Genomic DNA, 17500 nt, shown 5'->3' with positions numbered 1-17500 from the left:
TGTGGGTGGTAACTGGCTCCTTCACATGGACGCGGATCATCTGCAGCCATGTGACTTCTCGGAAGGCTAATTCAGGAGTTACAGAATTTTCCACATTGGAATATTGGGTCTTAGTTTTCCCCAACAATCCCGTTTTCATCTCTGCGAGTGACGGCATACTGCTTGTGTTGGAAGTGAACACGACACGATGCAGATTGTGTGTTTTGTGAGAAAGCGTGTTCCTCATTTCACTTCAACTTAGACATGAAACACGCAGAGGAACAAACACAAAAATAACTATTTGCGTGCTGGTACTGTAGGGCTGCAACTAACGATGATTATCTAGCAGTCTGCTGATTGCTTTCTCAATCGATTCATTGTTTGCTTTATGTAAGATTTTTTTTTTTTTTTTTTTTAAATGTGACCACGATGCCGTCTCCAGTGTGCAAACGATTTTTAATTTACTGTCACATTTAACACAGAATTGCAAGACATCCTCATATTTGAGAAGTATATTTAGCTTTTTTTACTCAAAAAACAACTGAAACGATGAATCTTTCATCAATATAGCTGCTGATAAGCAACAACATGAAAGGACCCATCGTGGTATGCACTCTTGAAACTTCTCATGACTAAAAAAAGCAAACATTCCTGGTGTGTTTCTTTTCTTAAGCTTGACAAAAGCCAAACTCTTGACCCCATCCTATGTCCTAACTGTGTGTGCGCGCGCGCGCACACACGCACACGCACACACACACACACACACACTTTCTAACGAATTGCAACTGAAGCTAAATCTGGCCTATAATCAACATTCTTCCAACAGCAAGAGCCGGGGCACATTTGGGGGGGGGGGGGTAAACACAGGCAAATACACAGTCTCTAATTATTGCTGCTTTGGAAAAAAAACACACCGGCACGCACGAGTGTGTCCGCCCCCCCAACCCCCCAAAAATGCTTGAACAAATGCATACACACACGCAAGAACTTAACTCGTATGCCTTTTGTGTGTGTGTGTGTGTGTTTGTGGTCCACAAATAAGTCGGAGATATTTAAGTTTAGCTGTTTGGGTGGCCACACACACCAACTTTTATTCTATTGACACCAGAAAAGTGCTTTCCTGTTCTTCCATTTTCTGCCCTAATTTGCTTCTTCCGTCTTTCTCCATCATTCTATTTTGCAGATTTCTACTCCTGTCCATCAGCCAATTTATCTCCCACGGTTCCCCCTCTTCCTCATTCCCTCTTTCGCCATCCCATTCAGTCCTCTCCTCTCCTCTCCTCTCCCCACAGGGCTGCTGTGGGTCATTCCTCTCTCGTGGTCTCGGTGGATTTCTTAGAACCCGATGAGTGAAGAACAAAAGAGCTCATCTCATTGTCTAGTCCGTGGCTGACAGCTCACTGCGGAGTCCACTACTGCTTTTTGCACTTCACTTCTACGACCGCATCGACACATGTACGCAAAACAAATGTGCACAATGCTTCAAGAATGTCTCATTTCCAAGAAGCTACAGGTTTTTTTTCTTTCAATGAAAGATGTCTCATAGAGAAACCCAGACAATATTGTGTTGTGGTGGACAAAATCCCCGGCCGAGTAATCATGTCATGTCGTGTAAAATCTCATTAAAGTCATGTTGAGGGGAGAGTCCAAGATTTTTCAACGCTGAAAATGTAAAGCCGGATTTTGTATTCACGTGGTCATCAGACCTGAAAGGTCGTAAAATGATTGTGATCAACATTGTGTGGTTGCAGTCATTAGGTTTTACTGTATAAATGTAGCTGTGTTAGAACTGCTCTTGTCCACACCACACTGAGCAAAAGAGAAGTGAAGACAGACCCAAAATATGCAACTGTCCGAAAGGAAGTCTGTGGTGTAAGTAAACGGTGTTTACAAAACACCTTTTTCTGAAATTCATCAGAAACTTTTGCAGCTGTAAACGCCAATTACAGATGTGGAACTGCGCCGAACCTTTAAATTATATAGTCAACCTTTCTGTGCGGTTGACAGACTTCAGCCCGTCTGCCGTGGAAAATATGATGAGCAGTCGAGCGGGCGATACTTCTCCACCATAGAGGCACTTTTCTTGTGCTTCAGTGACTCAAGGTGTGATAACTGTCACATTTAAAAAAGGACTGAATCAACAACGTGTAGACCTCAGCAAGTTCTGGAAGTACTGCAAATATAAATATGTAGCCTGAAAATGTGTTTTCATACATCTTAAGATGACGTACAATTCAAAGAAGGCCTGGCATTATGATACAGGACATTCCTTCATCATTATTTTATCAATAAATAGTGTGAAAATTAGTTGTTTTTTTAAAATATTGTACTATATCACAATATGTATGGCCCACCAAAGTCTAATAACTGGCTGCCCAAATATATTTTGACACATTTTAAGAATAGCAGTGATTAATGAATTCAGTTCGGGGTCTATTCCCAAAACATTTCTCAAGGAAAAGCATACGTGTACTGTACATTAATATCTGCTCTTGTTCCTAATAAGAGAACAGTCAAACCAACAGTACAACACTGTACGTACAGCAGCCCAAAGAACTGGTACCACCGGCTATGTTGCCAACTGCCTGTGTTACAAAACCAGAGCTCATCCAACGGTTAGCCATGCTAGTCAGTCAGCTACCATCGGATTTATTATTTTTGACAACGCTCTGGCTCTCTCGGCCTGTTGTATTATTGTAATGGAAACAGGCTGGCAGATGGAGGAAGCCCTCCCCAAGTATCATTTTGACCTTTGGGAGAGACACTGTGTATGGACATCGTGATATGTGGTGGTAGTAGCGCCCAGATTTACTTACGTAAAAGTAGTGATACAACAGTGTAAAAAAACATGTTTTTACAAGTCCAGCAGTCAAAATGTTTACATAAATAAGTATTATCAGCTAAATGTACTTGCTATTCCTCATAGTGAGTACTTTGTGACTTTTAAAAGCGTTATATTATTATCATTATTGATGCATTAACGTGTAAGCAGAACTCTAATGTTTCAGGTGGTCACAGTGGAGCTTATTATGGAGTGGAAATATAAAGCGGCATAAACTGGAAAATAGTAAAAGTAAAGTGCCTAAAATGTGTATTTAAGTACAAAACTTCAAAGGATTGTAAGATTGTATCAATATCCAGTGCTCCTACTCACTGTTCATCTATTTCGGTCAGAAAAGTTTGGAAACCACCACAACTTCACACCTGTTGCATCAGAATGTCGAAGCAAACACAGAGGCAGAGGCCGCCTCTTACTTTGAAGGAATATCCTCCTGTACACAAATCTGTCTTCATCTCCACTCACTCACACACGCACACGCACACACACACACACACACACACACACTTAACTGTGTTAATTTACTGCTACACTACACTGGATTGTGAAACGCAGTCAGTGCTCCCCACTTCCTCCTGTTCTCCATCCTGCAGTGACTGACCTGAGCACGCGCACACTCACGCTCAAGCAACACACAATGACGTGTGTTCCCATTTCAAGTGCACATTAATAAATGTGTTGGTTTTTAATTGGTTGGACAGTTAAGTGTCCTTTTTAAGTGTTCGACCTATTAACATGCATCATAATAGGTTATAGGCATTGCGACATCATCATGGAGAACATCGCATCAAATAATGTTGAAAATGTCACAAAAACTTTACTTAAAATACCAAAAGCACGTGTTATAAACATATTTTGTGCCAGCTATCCCTGCTGAAACTAATCCCTGCTCGGCGGTCTGACAGGACTCTATTTCTAGTATAAAACTCTTTTTTTGGGGCTAAAAAGTCTGCGCCAGGACCCCCGACCCAGAGCCGAAGAGAGGCAGAGCCCTTTAAATTTAAAACGAGCCCCTCTTTTCCACGATTATTGGTGAAGGAAAAAGTGCACATTTTGGACGGAAGCTAAATATGTCCACACTGCTGGTGCGGTTCGTCATTTTTTGGGATTATCCCCCATGTGGTTAAGAGTTTAGTGGTGGTAAAGGCACTTTAAGAAGAGACAGTAATGGAAGCCGATAGTCCTCAAAACATACTCACGTTCTCCGTTATCTCGGACGGGCACCCACCGCAGCACGACGACTAACCAACAAGTTGGACTTCGCATAACGGAAATGTGTTGAGAAACTAAAGTAACTCAAAACGATGCCGTTGAGGAGCAACAGGAAACTGGACCTCGGGGGAAAAGCTGCATGTTAAGAAGTCGGCTCGCTTTCTCTCTCATAGTGAGTGTGCACGCGACGGTTCCTCCTCAACAAACAAACAAACAAAAAAAAGAGGAAAGAAAACTTTCAGCCACGGACTTGACGCGTAAAAAAGTGGCGACTCCTCATTTCCGCTGTCAAACAAAATGTGCCGCGGTCCAGCTGTGTCAAGCTCGTGCCGAATCGGAGTAAATTCACGACAACGCTTCCGACTCTATTTTTTTCAGAATAAGAGATGCACGCTTGCCTGCGTTAAATACGCAAAAAGCACCAGTGACCAAGGTTTGAATAACACACTTGGGGGCCCGGTCTTCTGTGCACAAACGACCTCTGGTGGAGGAAGTATTTAGATACTCTGAAAGTAGACCTAGCAAAAGCACAATAAAAACAAATCAGTGAAAAGTAAAAAGCCTGTATTCAAAATCTCACATAAGTAAAAGCACAAGTTCTTAAAATGGCCTACCAAAATAAAATGTGTCATTATGCAGAATGGTCCATGTCAGAATAATGTGTATTATATTACTGGATCATAACTAGATATGCATTGGTGTGTAAACATCACTTAAGTTGTAGCTTGTAAAAGGTGGGGCTACTTCTTTTTAGTTTTAGTAGTTTACCCTGTAATAATACATCATAAGTCAAGATATATATTTTAGTATTAATAATCTGTATCTGCAAGTATGTGCTGTATATAAGGAGGTAAAAAGTATAATATTGGCTTAAAAATTGTAGTGGAGTAAGAGTATAAAGTGGCATAAAATGGAAAAACTAAAACAAAGTACAAATACCTCAAAACTGTAGGGTTAGGGTCAGTACTTGAGTAGATGTAGGCCTACTTACATTCCAGTGCTGAGTAAATACCACAATAAAAATTGTCTGTTTAAAGTAAAAGTTCTGCATTCAAACTTGAAGCTATTCAGGCAAATGTAGGCCTGCTTAAGGATAGAAGTAATACTACTCAAAATGCGTGATTTTTATACATCACACTTTTCTGTTATTATTAGTCATGCAGTAAACTGTTAGCAGCATTCTACTGATCCAACTGGGTGGTTAAATGTACTCTCTAACAATGTATTAAATGCACATAAACATAAATGTAATTAATTACATTAAATCCCTACCTATTGACCCCGTGTTTGTGACAATTTCGTTTCATACAAATCTTAATATGACTTTTCACCACATTGTACATTCTGATAAGATCAGATTGATTTTACAGACCATTTATAAATTAAATTTCTTTTGGAAAATTATCTGGGAACATTTCCGTGTTATGTAAACCCACCTATTCACAGAGGGCTACAAGTAAATATATAAATAAGTAAATTGCTGTGTGTGTGTGTGTGTGTGTGTGTGTGGGGGGGGGGAATGCATATTCAGCTTAATTCTTAAATATAGAAGCTAATGATAAGTGTGTGCAAAACAATGAATACACCCTTGATGTCAAATATTCACACTCAGTTGACAGTTTATTAGGTACACCTAGCTACAACTAATGCAGTCCTGAAGAATACCTTAATTACTGTAACGTTAAACGGTATAAAAAGCTGTATTGCATTATAATGCAAAGCGTTTCTATCATTTATTCCACCTCATTTGTGTCAGTGAGGGTGAATAACAGAAATACCCCTCTTTATAATGCAATAGAGTTCAGCAACCACAAACTAAAGCCTCCAAAATGACCGTGAGGCACTTTTCAGTCTCTTTTTGAGTGGTCAGTATTTAAACATGTGCTTTTATGTCGAAATTTCCAGACAGGAAGTAGCTTCCCCGTTCTGTGAAGTTTGGCGCTCTCTGCAGTCAGACAGCAGCCCTCTGGTCAAGCACAGTACAGTATGTGAAAGATGCACGAGCTGTCCACGCTCAGATACAATACATTTGAATGCAACTTAACCGCAGGTGGTGCGACACTGGTTGCTGCCGCCTCACCACACCACAGTCTGCTTTACTGCAAGGACACGACCTGAAGAGTCACATGTATCTCCCGTCGCCTATTTCTGGTCTTTAAAGAACAGGCGGAAATTAAAACACATATTAAAAATGTATAATTTTCCTTCTCTGGAGTCTCAAAGTCCTGCTGGTACATCTCAAACAGACGGTTCACTTGTCCCGCCGGGTGTAATGCACTCGTTGATTTCATTCGAAGTCAAAAGATTTAAGACTGCCGTTTAAAGTTGTTCAGCGCAGCGCCACCTGGGGAGACTTGGGCTGAATAGCAGCAATAATGTGTGTGGTTTGATGATGCCTTGCGTGAACTCAGGAGACCCATCATCACTGGTGGAATGTGAGAACATTACCCAAGCGCAGGACTTAAAGGAACAGCGTGCAGCTGTTATGGGGATCTAGGCTACTGGCAGAAACGGAATAAAATGTGAATAAGTGCGTTTATACATGTACAATCAATGGGAAATAATTATAATCGAGTAATATTCAGAAATTGTCTGTTCTGCATAATGACTACTACTTTATCAGTAAGTATATTTTGATAATAGCACTTTTACTAAAGTACGTTTTTGAATGCAGGACTTTTACTCGTAATAAAGTATTTTAAAACTGTCGTATTGATACTTACGTTAAAGATCTGAGAACTTCCTACACTGCCACCCATCATACTGTACTCGGCTCTATAAAGTACTGTATAATGAAGAAAGAAAAATACATAATGACTTAGCCGCAGCAACTTTACCATAAATAAAATTTAAGTCAAGTACCCACATCAGCAGATATCATGAAATACCATAAACACTGTTCATAACATGTTAACGCGGTTTATTAGGTGGTTTACAGCGAATGCTTTAATAACAAACATCATGCCAGGGTACCATTTTAGGACAATGTGTTAAATATTAATGGTCATTTAAAACAATTCATACATCGTGTACGATAACACTGAAACACTGGACTACAATCGTGGAAGTCAATCGACGAAAGACGATTTGCTTTGATTTGTGCATTCAGGTTGCATTCCTCATTTGGCACTCTTGATTTAAGATTATCATTCATGTGGTTAATTTGACACATTCACAAATTCCTTTACATATTATTGTTAAAAACAATGGACCATTATCATCTGTAATTACGCTGATGGTCCTCTGGAAAAATACAATTGGCACAACAACAATCATTTTAGTGAATACATGTCATGCCGCCTCGACAAATAACACACAATCCACACTGTATCACTTCTTCCCACAATTGTTTCCGTACAAGCCGCGTGTATAACAGTAATGATAGCGCTGTGCAATGATGCAGGCTGAAGGAACAGAGCCATTGTCAGGAAGGAAGGAAGGAAAGGAATTCAGTAACACTTTCATTGCTATAGGCCTGTGGGAATGGTTGCAAGTGCAATAACAAAGTTATAAAGATAACATAAGGCACATAAAAAAACAGAATAATAAGCAGTATAGTAACACAGTGCGAGAAATCATTTTAAAAAGGCGTTAATGTTCCAACATGGAATAGTGAAATGTGTATACTTAAATCAAAGGGGGTAGATGTTCACATGCAGTAAAGGCCTCAAACTGATCCGCTCACTCAGTAACATTCACGTTAATCAGCCGTGACGACCGAACAGTGCGCTGGAATTCATCAGAGACTCACAAACGACAAGCGTTACGGCTCGACGAGTTCAAGGTTCTCCTTTTTACGAGATGCGAGAGTCAGAAGAGAACTAAGTGATGAGCGCTCTTATGACACAGCAACATCTGGCCGCCGGCTAACGAGGGCTAAAAATACCAGCGTGGAGCTCCGAGCGAGACATCCAGCTTCCACCGCGGACCAGAGCAGCCACAAGGTCGCTGGGGTGAGATGTGCCCAGTTAGGAGAATCTGAACTAGTGCACCCCAAAAAAAAACACCTCTTATCCCCAGTGTACAGGAAGTCACAGGACACCACAGGACACCTGCCTTTACCTCGAGAGATTTTCATTGTCCTACTGCCCGTATGTTAGACTGTGAGAATATCGTCAATGGTACAAACGGCTTCCTGATGGCTGTTCCTTTACTTCATCGTGAATCACACCGCTACCTTCACCTGTGTATGGGGTGGACAATGCGTCACCAGAGCAACCTGATCCATGCGAGTTTGTTTTGTCTTTAGATCGTTGTTCACGTGGCCTTCTTTATTTCATTTACATAAAACAAAAACACCCGTGCTGGAATCAGAAAAATACTTAAATGTGGTGATTTTAGTTTTTTGGCATTCTTCAGATGCTGAGCACCGTAATTTGCATGTTTACCTATTCAGTGGAAAATTGAGGCTGCTACTGCTTTAAATAAAACGGACCCGAAAAACAATTGCACATATTTGGAATATTTGGAAGCTAGAAGGGCAGAAGAAATTAACATTGGCAATATATTAACAGAAACGCGTATTCTTCTGAATTGTTTGTACAAGGACAATCTGTTTAGCATCTTGTTAAAAAGACAGATGCTTTTAATAAATGATTAGCATTTTAAATACTGTGTCCATGACTTTTTTTTTTTTAGCTGTTCTTGGCAAATGACACTCAAAAACTGTGGAAAAGAGGAGATTTAGTTCTTTCAAATGTCTTGGATTGTACAATGGATAGATAGTGTGGATGTTTAAGACAGACTGGTTCCCCTGTGCCAGACAAGATCTGAAATCAATCGGTTTTCATTTGTCTGTTTTTGATGGGTGATAAGACTGCGTTTTGTCACCCGTCTGTTGGGCTCAGAGGGCTGTAACATTGCAGAATGATCAGAAAGGAATGATAAAAATAAAAAGAGAGATAATCCCCCTCCATTAGTTCACTGGCTCTGCAGCCACTGCACTCTCAGCTCCTCCACCTCTCTGCCGTACCAGTCGTGGAGTTTGGAGAAGCAGCCGGTGCCGGGGCAGACGGGGCTTTCCAGAGACGCTCCTCTTCTCCTGGGGGGCACCGGTGGAGCCCTGACCCCGTTGGGACCGTCGCCGATCCCAGCGTTGTTCCCGGAGTCCGTGCAGGACTCCCAGGCCACACAGGACGCCCCCTCGACGAAGCCATTAGCCGAGGAGACAGGTGGTTTGCTCCACGCGACTCCGTTCACCTTGGAACAATCGGAGATGAGCTGCACCTCGTCCTGGAGGCTCTTTAGAGCGGCGAGGGGGCCTGCCGTGGTCGGGGCACTCGATGACGATGACGACAAGGAAGAGGAGGACGACGAAGAGGACGACGCCCCGGACCTGGAGCGCACCACCTGGTTTTGCCTGGAGGACTTGGGTCTGCCCTGAAGGCCTCCAAATCCAGCCCCGACACAGCCGCCGCCCGCAGCCTCCTGGATCTCCTCCAGCTGCCTCTCCAGCTCCTTCACCACCAGCCGCATGTATTCGAAGGAGGCCCGCGACAACGCCTTCACCCATGACTCCATGGCGGCCTGGCTCTCCGCAGCCATCTTGTAGATGCGCGCCTTGGCACAGTCGAACTTGACGGCGAAGGCAAACTCCTCGGCCGACTCGCACAGCTCCACGGTGCACCCCTCGAGGACGATGACGCCGATGGGCTCGCGGCCGTCGCGCTCCTCGAAGTAGAAGAGCATGTTGCCCTTCAGCACAAACCAGCGGCGGTGGTACGCTGTGTTGCGCTCGCCCTTTTTGAACAGGAAGCCCGTCTTGTCCGGCGGCGAGTCGCAGGTGGCGTAGTGCGCCACGCTGCGTTCGTTCAGCTTCATCTTCTCGCCCCCTCCTCCTCTTCCTCTTCTTCAGCGGATGAGTTCTTACCTAAAAGTTCTTACCTAAAGAGCATGGCAAAGACCGAGGTCATCCCCAAGTTTAAAAATACATTTTGCCAAAAAGGAAAAGCTGCAGACGCTTTGCTCTCAGTGCTACCTGACTGCATCCTTTTAGTTTATTGACATGGTAGTATAACAAACAGGAAGTGAGATTTTGAATGTTCCCTAGGCAAACAGTCTGTTTGCTCTGCTCTTGTTAAAAAAGAAAAGAGGAGCAGTGTCAGGTGTTTGAGTGTTTTTCCCGAATGAGTCATCCTGCCAGTCCTCATGGCGTCTCACACCCACACCCACACACCCTTCACTCCATCTATCTATCTATCAGGTAGTAGTATAGTAGAAATACTGCTTCAGCTTGACCCAGTGCAGATTTATACAACACAGCTGGGTTACATGCTGTGTAATCACATGTTTCACTGTAAAGGCTCAGACCTTCCCTCCCTGTAAACAACTTATCCAATTCTAATCTGTTAGGGCTGGACACCGGCGGAACTTCACTAATCACAAAACGAATCTGTTTGTCTCGTAGCTTTTTTAATTCCGCGTTGTTCTTGAACGTGCTGTGAATAAACCACACATTTAAAGTACGTTTTACTTACGTGCTTATCTCATACCGAGCTGCCATCCACCGCCGTCCTCCCATCACACATGGAGATAATAGTTCAACATGTCTCCATCTTCTTTTGTCTCCTTTACTCTTTCCAAAGGAAGGCTGGGGAAGACAAAAAGACGTTACACTCACTTTGTTTCCTCTTTCTCCCCACTACAGCCAGTTAACCAGGTCGTAGTCTTGCTGTTTTTTTGTTGTTTTTTGTTTAACAAAGTCCGAGTGGGAAAAGATGGCCAAGTGAGAGGTCCACGTCCAGTTTGTCTCAGACATGAGCGGCTAACATGAGCCGTGTCTTTTTTTTCCAGCTCTGGACGGATGATTCAGTCTCAAGCGGTGTCGGTCACAAGCTTTTGACACATCAGCACTTTGCGGGAATTCCTCTCGGGATTTTTTCACAGTGTCAGCAACACAGAGACACAACTGTACATGTATAGAGTCTCTGTGCCAACTAGCCTCACGCACACAGCGAATGCAAATGAGCGTCTATCGTCAGCATTATGAGCTGAGCACTAGCTAGCACTCACGGCTGTAGGTTACAGTATCATGTCAGCTAGCTAACGTTATGTGTTACCTGCGGGTATAAAGGCGCCTCCTCTTGTCGGGCAGCTAATCGCTTCGTTGTTTATTTTTATTTTTTTTTCCCCCCTTTATCTCGCTTCCTACTTTCCTTTTTTTCCTTCCCGGTCACGTGACCGACAGAGCGGCAACATGTTGTGCATTACGAGAACAGTTCGCCTGGGCGGGGTTTGCGTTACCGCTCTTCCATTGTGCTGCCGACACGTTCGTTATCCGACTGAGCGGTTCATTAAAACACGCGCACCCTGTCTTTGCCCTTGGAAAGGTGGCATTCCGGCAGATGCTGGCAGCCGAATGTAAGGACCTTCGTCTGGTAAAGCCAATGCGGACTTTGTTCATTTTTTTAAATTAATTATTAAATAATATATAACAATATAATTAATGTTGGTAGTGACAAAGAACTAGAGCATAACACAGCACACCTTACAGCAAATAGGCTCTGGGGAAATAGGCACTGAGATGTTTATTTCAAGAGTAATAGTTGAAGAGCTGAAACAATTAGTGATTAGTGATTATCAGAAACTTCCGCCATCTATTTCGATAAATCGGTCATTTTTTAAAGCAAAAAAAAAAAAATGTATATATATATATATAGAACATAGATTTTTCAGTAAATCAAATCATGAAAATAACTGTTAGCAGCCCTGAAAATTATGCATTATGTAAATGTTGATATACTCGGTTACAAGTCTTGCATTCGTGATTTTACTTACTGTACTGAAGATACAGCAGCAAAATGTACTCTATTGCAACTTTCAACTCGAACTTTAATGTCCCCAAGGAGAACGTTTGTTTTCCAGCCAGGGGGAACGACAGAACACACACAGACATGAACATAAAACATAATTAAACACATAAACAAGCACAGTTGTGTTCCACTGGAGTATTATTAGTGTCATTATTATTTCTAAAACTATACTTATGTACAGTGTAGGCTAGTTTATCTCTAACAATGCATCATGTGTTTTGTATGCAAGATGTTGATCTTCAAAGTATGATACTCAAGTTAAGTACAATAACATCAAAACTGTTCTTAAAGTGCTTCAGTTACATTCTACCGCTGAAATCAAATGAGGCCTTGAACAGGCCACTGACTCATGATTCGTCAACGTAGTTCATTCAGAATATTACTAGTATATCACTAATACATTCATTATGTTACGAATATAAGCTTCAGTAAGTACTGCTGAGTAAGTGTATACTGCTTACATTGAAATAATGTCATTGATAATGCCTCCTATGTTAAAGTGGTAAAACATTCAGTTTTTTACTTGTTGCCCCGTGCTGTCCTCTTCTACCATTTTACTTTAGAATTGGCTGCTTTGCTTGAAGGTACCAAGGCAGTGAGTTAAACATGTTTTCGTGATGTTCCCGTCTCAAGACCGCCACCGCTGCCCTCTTCCTGTGACCCTGTCCTGTATTTCTGAAGCATTGAGCTGCTGGGTTCGGCCCGCGTTACACCGCGCATGACCATGACAAGCTGCTAAGAATTCATTAGAATGTGCGATGGCCTTTAGCACTGCCAGCCTGATATCTCATCACACTAATCTTCAATTAACTGATGCAGCTGCTGGTGCCATTAAATGTATTTCTCTTTCCGAACTGTTTTGCTCAAGCTGGTTCTTGGCTACTTTGATTAAGGGCGATGCTCTTGCAGCCTGTTTTTAATTGCCTCTGTTTGACTCCCAGTTCACAGAGTCTTGACACTAAAAGATTAATTTGCAAGAGCATAGCTTATAATGAATAACACAGACACAAAATCAACCCTTTCTGCATTTGGAAGTTGTTGTTTAGTCCATAAAATACACACAGACACAGCGACATTAAGTGTAAAGTGTTTACTTCTCACAAGTTATTTTCCACCAGTTTGTGGACACACACAACAAAATATCACCGACAGCTTTTTGAGAACTTCCGATCATCTTCAAAACATATTCTGATTGAAGTTTGTTCATGAATTCAGTCTCTGTGTCCAGTGAGAACAAAGAGGTGGAGTTTACAAGTGTGGTTCCTCCAGTCAGCATATGGAGACAGGCCGTGTTTTTGATCTAAAATGGCCTATTAAAATGTTTTCACCTATTCTTCCCTTTTATTTACTTGTAAAGCACTCCATAATCTCTGTTTTTGATAAGTGCTATATTACTAAACGTCAATACTATCATCATTTAGCTAACAATGAATAATGGGCCGAAAGCAACGTGATAAACGGGACATTTGTCGGGTTTATAGCGGCTACGAAAATAACCGCTTCAAATGAGGAAATGAGAGGGAGTACTCCTTAACTCTGTGTTATGGTTAGCAGAGCAGCCTGCATGTTGGAGCCACCAACAGACAGCCTCTCCACAGAAATGCATAGAAAAACACAGTGATAGCAGGACAAAGTGAAGTGTCAGCCGTGCATTCATTCAGCCCCACGCCTCCTGTCTGATAAAGCACAACTAGGTATTTGGTTTACGCCATTCATCTTCTGCGCCTTACATTTGCTTTCTCACAATGCAGCCCATTCTGTAAAGTTTCTTGAAGGGTGATTACTGAAGCACTTGTTTTTCATCCATACAAACACCCTCCTGTTGCTATGTATGAATACATCATCCCGCTGAGCCCTGCCGAACAACACGTACCTCGAGGGAATGTCGGCTTTCGTCAAAATACCTCTGTCATCCAACACAGTATCAAAAATATCATCTCTTTAAATGTTAAAGTCTCTGTAGAAAAATGACTGAAATATATATATATATTTATATATATAGATATCAAACATGTGTATTTGTATACAAAGAAAATTTGATGCAAATTATTACTTCTTCAACAATCCTTTAAAGCTGTAACTATGGCACTGTACTGTATTTCGGCATGTTATTGTGAAAAAAAAACGTAGCTTGCGTGGCACCAGTTGAGCACATAGATTGAGATGTACTGTTAACATAATGTCTGGACACAGATCAGTGACCACATTTTCATTCATCTTCCAACCGTTCCGAGCAGACGCTGTGATTGAGCCTGTGTCACACGCTGACACGACTTCATTATGTCTCCTTATCTGAAGTCCAGCAGTGTTTGGCTCACAGGCAGACCTGTCGGGCTCCCCAGACACAAACAATTCCAATTCCTAAAAGGCAAATTCCATCGGTTGAGTGGAGCTATTGATTTCCATCTGAGTATGCGCAGAAAAAAACAAAAAACTGTGTAGCCATCAATCAAATACTGGCTGACATCATTTCACCCCATCTTGTACCTCTTCATCTAAACTTGCCGCCTTTACTTTTGATGATAGGGTTTCAGCAGCTTTCTAATCTTTAATTCAACTATTTCTATGTTACAAAAATATCACATCCACAGCTATGAATTCATCAATCTGTATACACTTCCTATTTCCCCAGTTCCACAGTAACGTTGCCCCGGCACAACTGTGCTCAAAAGTAAAAGTATGAATCTGAGGATCTCCTGGTGATTGAGAGCCATTCGTGCTATATGTAAAAAAATAAAAATAAAAGAAAGGTTGTTGCTTGGCCTCAGCTCTGGCTCCTCCCGTCCTGATCAACCAGGGTCGATCGGTGTGAGAAACAAGCTTCCACTCGTAACTCAAGTATCTCAATGGGCCCTGCAGAGGAAAAAGAGGAGACACATTAGTGCGACTATCTGACAGAACAGCCATAGCAGCCTCTTTTCACAGAGCAAAATGAAAATATACCAAGGTATCGTTACCCACACACAAGCACCCAGACACACAGACACATACACACATTAGTCATCAAAGTTAATAGGACTGACACGTCTTGCACAATTTCCTCTTTGGATTAGGAAGCCTTCCCTTTTGTGAAAAGAAAGAAGAATGGCCTTGCCTCGTGTCTCTCCTTAAATAGCTGCCATCCATTCAGTGTTTCTTAGTCAAGTCTGGAGCGGTTGAGTGAGCAGAGGACCCCATCTGGATCACTGTGGCTCTTGCAAATCGGATCCTGTTGTTGAGATAGTGTGTACCTTCCCCGAGTAAGGTGCAGCTGATGCCTCTAACTTTTAACAATCTCCAAAGCAGCGTGAAATCCTCACATTAAATTTGCTCCAACTCCAAAGCTTTCCTTAGTTGCACTGAACCATCACAAGCCCTTTGACTCTTTTCTCACACACATGGCTGCATGTACTCATGCTTGCCCTTTTTGCACCCTCGTGCACATTTAAACACGAGCACAAGTATCTCTTTACCATTAAAGTGTCTGCATGCGAGTGTGCACACACATTTTTGACAAGGACACAACACGCACAAACACGCATGCCCACTCACTTTCCCACATCATGACTTTGTCTGAGTCACAGTTAAAGGAGCACCATAACGAGCCAGTATCCATGCCCAGTGTGCACCAGATTTACTTTTCATCGCTCTGATGTTTGGCAATGTAGGTCATGTCTATTTTGTATTCAAATGAACTTTGGTATCTCCATCACAGATGTAATGTCTCTGGCACGCACCACTACAATTATTTAGCTTTCGTTTTGTTTTCCTCGTAACATTTCATTTTTCAATGATCATAATGAAATGTAGTCTATTTTGAGGGGAAACAAAAGAAATCGAAGTAAACGGTGCCTGCAGAATGGGGATGAAAAAATAGACATAAACGTGTCTCTAGGCAGACTATCACCACTAACAATCAGACAGAGAAACAACAGCTAATTAATATTCACTGGCAAAATGTGTGTCTCACTCTGACACATTTATTGAGTTTTATTGCACACTGTGCACTGTGCCAGGTTGGAAAATGGAATGAAGACAATGCAGTTGGAATGAGAGAAATAGCACACATATGACTGTTGTGCTATAAGACAACACATCAGAGTAACAGGTTTACATTTACAAATTGAAACTGTAGCAATCTAACTATTCAGCTTTATGAGATTTTATCATGGAAGCAGGTTATCGCACCAGTGACGTCAGCAGTACGTTCAAATTGAAAAAGAACACCCTTTAAATGGAGGAGCGACTGTACACAATGAATTATTAGCAGATGCATAACAAGCAGGAGCAGATTTTTCTCTTCCCGAGAAGGTTGTTTGCAATTCAAAGGCAAAACGTGAGGGATGCAGAGGCAGCAGCAAACAAGAAGAAGTCAGTGAACGTCTTGATTTAATATGGAAATTCTGCCAATGGTGTTCTGCTGTACAAAGTGTCAGATATGTTTTTATTACAGATACCCCGCCCACATATGTATTTAGATACATGTTCGCAGAGAGATTATGCATACAGCTGCTGCCGAGTGGGAGTGTAGCATCATCTGAGGGGAGAGGAAGACAGATATGAAGAAAGACAGAGAGAGAGAGAGAGAGAGAGAGAGAGAGAGAGAGAGAGGTGGGCTATGAACTAGAGCTGTGAGCTGTAGGGAGTAGGTCAGTTCAGTTGAGTCAGTCCTGACTCATGGTGGAGGCGGTGAAGATCCACCTCCTCCCTGCCCATCACAACTTCATCCTCAAGCCTGGAGCTCAGATAGCCATTACAAAAACAGTGCAAAACTCCTACATCCATGGTCAGAGGAGCACTAGATTCTATGTTACAGGAACAATCCGAGAACAAGTCATGGATGTGTTGAACAGTGAGCGATGAATCCAAGCGTGAGGGGCCCGTTGTTTGTGACATGAGCTGGTCAGCCAGCGCAAATGTCAAAATAGTTTCTCCCACTTCCTGCTGTGGGTGTCGTGAATGTATGTGCACATTAGTGTCTTTCAGTCCCTCCACTCTGGCTCCTTTTGTCGAACTAAAAAAAGAGTTCTGGGGAGTGAATAGTTACGGTGCATGCTATATGACCACCATGTTGGCGGTTTCATTCCAGCTGGGGACCTTTGTTGCTTATCATACTCGTTTCCCGTCTGCCTTCTTGACTAGTAACTGTCCAATAAAAAACTCAGATGGGGAGGAGGACACTGATATGCTTAAAAGGGGGGGGGGGGGGGGGGAATTATATGTTTAACTGTATTTGTCCACATACTGTGCAAGGCCTCTAACAATCAGAAAGGAAAAAAGAAACATGCACGGGAGAAACGAAAATAAGTGCAGAAGCCTTTACTTTTCAGTATGTTCCCTTCACCGTACGATCCCTTCACCGTACGATCCCAAGGCCACTGTGTCATTTGAATAGTGCATTAGCTAGTAAGACAATGCTACAGTAACAAAAGCCCTTATAAGCTGCATTTATTGATGACACTGGCTGCACTCCATTATGTAGCACACTGCTCTGTTCAACCTGAATGTCAGTGTGTATGTGTGTGCCAGACTCATTAAGATCCATTAATACAAGGTAATTGTTCTACACTGTGAGCAATCGTCTTGAGGACAAACATGCATCCATGTACGCTCTCACAGCCAAAACGGCATCAGACTGTTTCTCTTTCACTATCACCCTCTCTCTATCACACATGCCCCC

The 17500-nt window shown here is 42.2% G+C and overlaps 2 protein-coding genes across 4 annotated transcripts in view; both read right to left on the bottom strand.

Annotated features, from left to right (window-relative positions):
• The window catches only part of sh2b3 (SH2B adaptor protein 3), a 58308-nt gene extending 52773 nt beyond the window's left edge, over nucleotides 1-5535 (bottom strand). For both annotated transcript variants that reach the window (XM_031856629.1, XM_031856628.1), the window contains exon 1: nucleotides 4018-5535. The gene's annotated coding sequence lies outside the window, so the exon portion shown is untranslated. The remainder of the gene's footprint in view (nucleotides 1-4017) is intronic.
• A 1400-nt stretch (nucleotides 5536-6935) lies between these two features.
• The window catches only part of LOC116388605 (sesquipedalian-1), a 12419-nt gene continuing 1854 nt past the window's right edge, over nucleotides 6936-17500 (bottom strand). The window contains exons 2-4 of one of the 2 annotated variants that reach the window (XM_031856632.1): nucleotides 11089-14694; nucleotides 10507-10619; nucleotides 6936-9913 (exon numbers count right to left, since the gene is read on the bottom strand). In XM_031856632.1, the coding sequence (XP_031712492.1) occupies nucleotides 8951-9850 (900 nt within the window). In that variant the 5' untranslated portion in view covers nucleotides 9851-9913; nucleotides 10507-10619; nucleotides 11089-14694 and the 3' untranslated portion in view covers nucleotides 6936-8950. Of the gene's footprint in view, nucleotides 9914-10506; nucleotides 10620-11088; nucleotides 16365-17500 lie in introns of those variants that run through there. The other variant, XM_031856633.1, reaches the window with a different exon arrangement.

Source organism: Anarrhichthys ocellatus, unplaced genomic scaffold (assembly GCF_004355925.1).
Source record: "Anarrhichthys ocellatus isolate YVR2014 unplaced genomic scaffold, GSC_Weel_1.0 scaffold17, whole genome shotgun sequence".
NCBI classification, from domain to species: Eukaryota; Metazoa; Chordata; class Actinopteri; order Perciformes; family Anarhichadidae; genus Anarrhichthys; species Anarrhichthys ocellatus.
The sequence above is the reverse complement of the archived record's forward strand: the minus strand, read 5'-3'. Positions and strand labels throughout refer to the sequence as shown.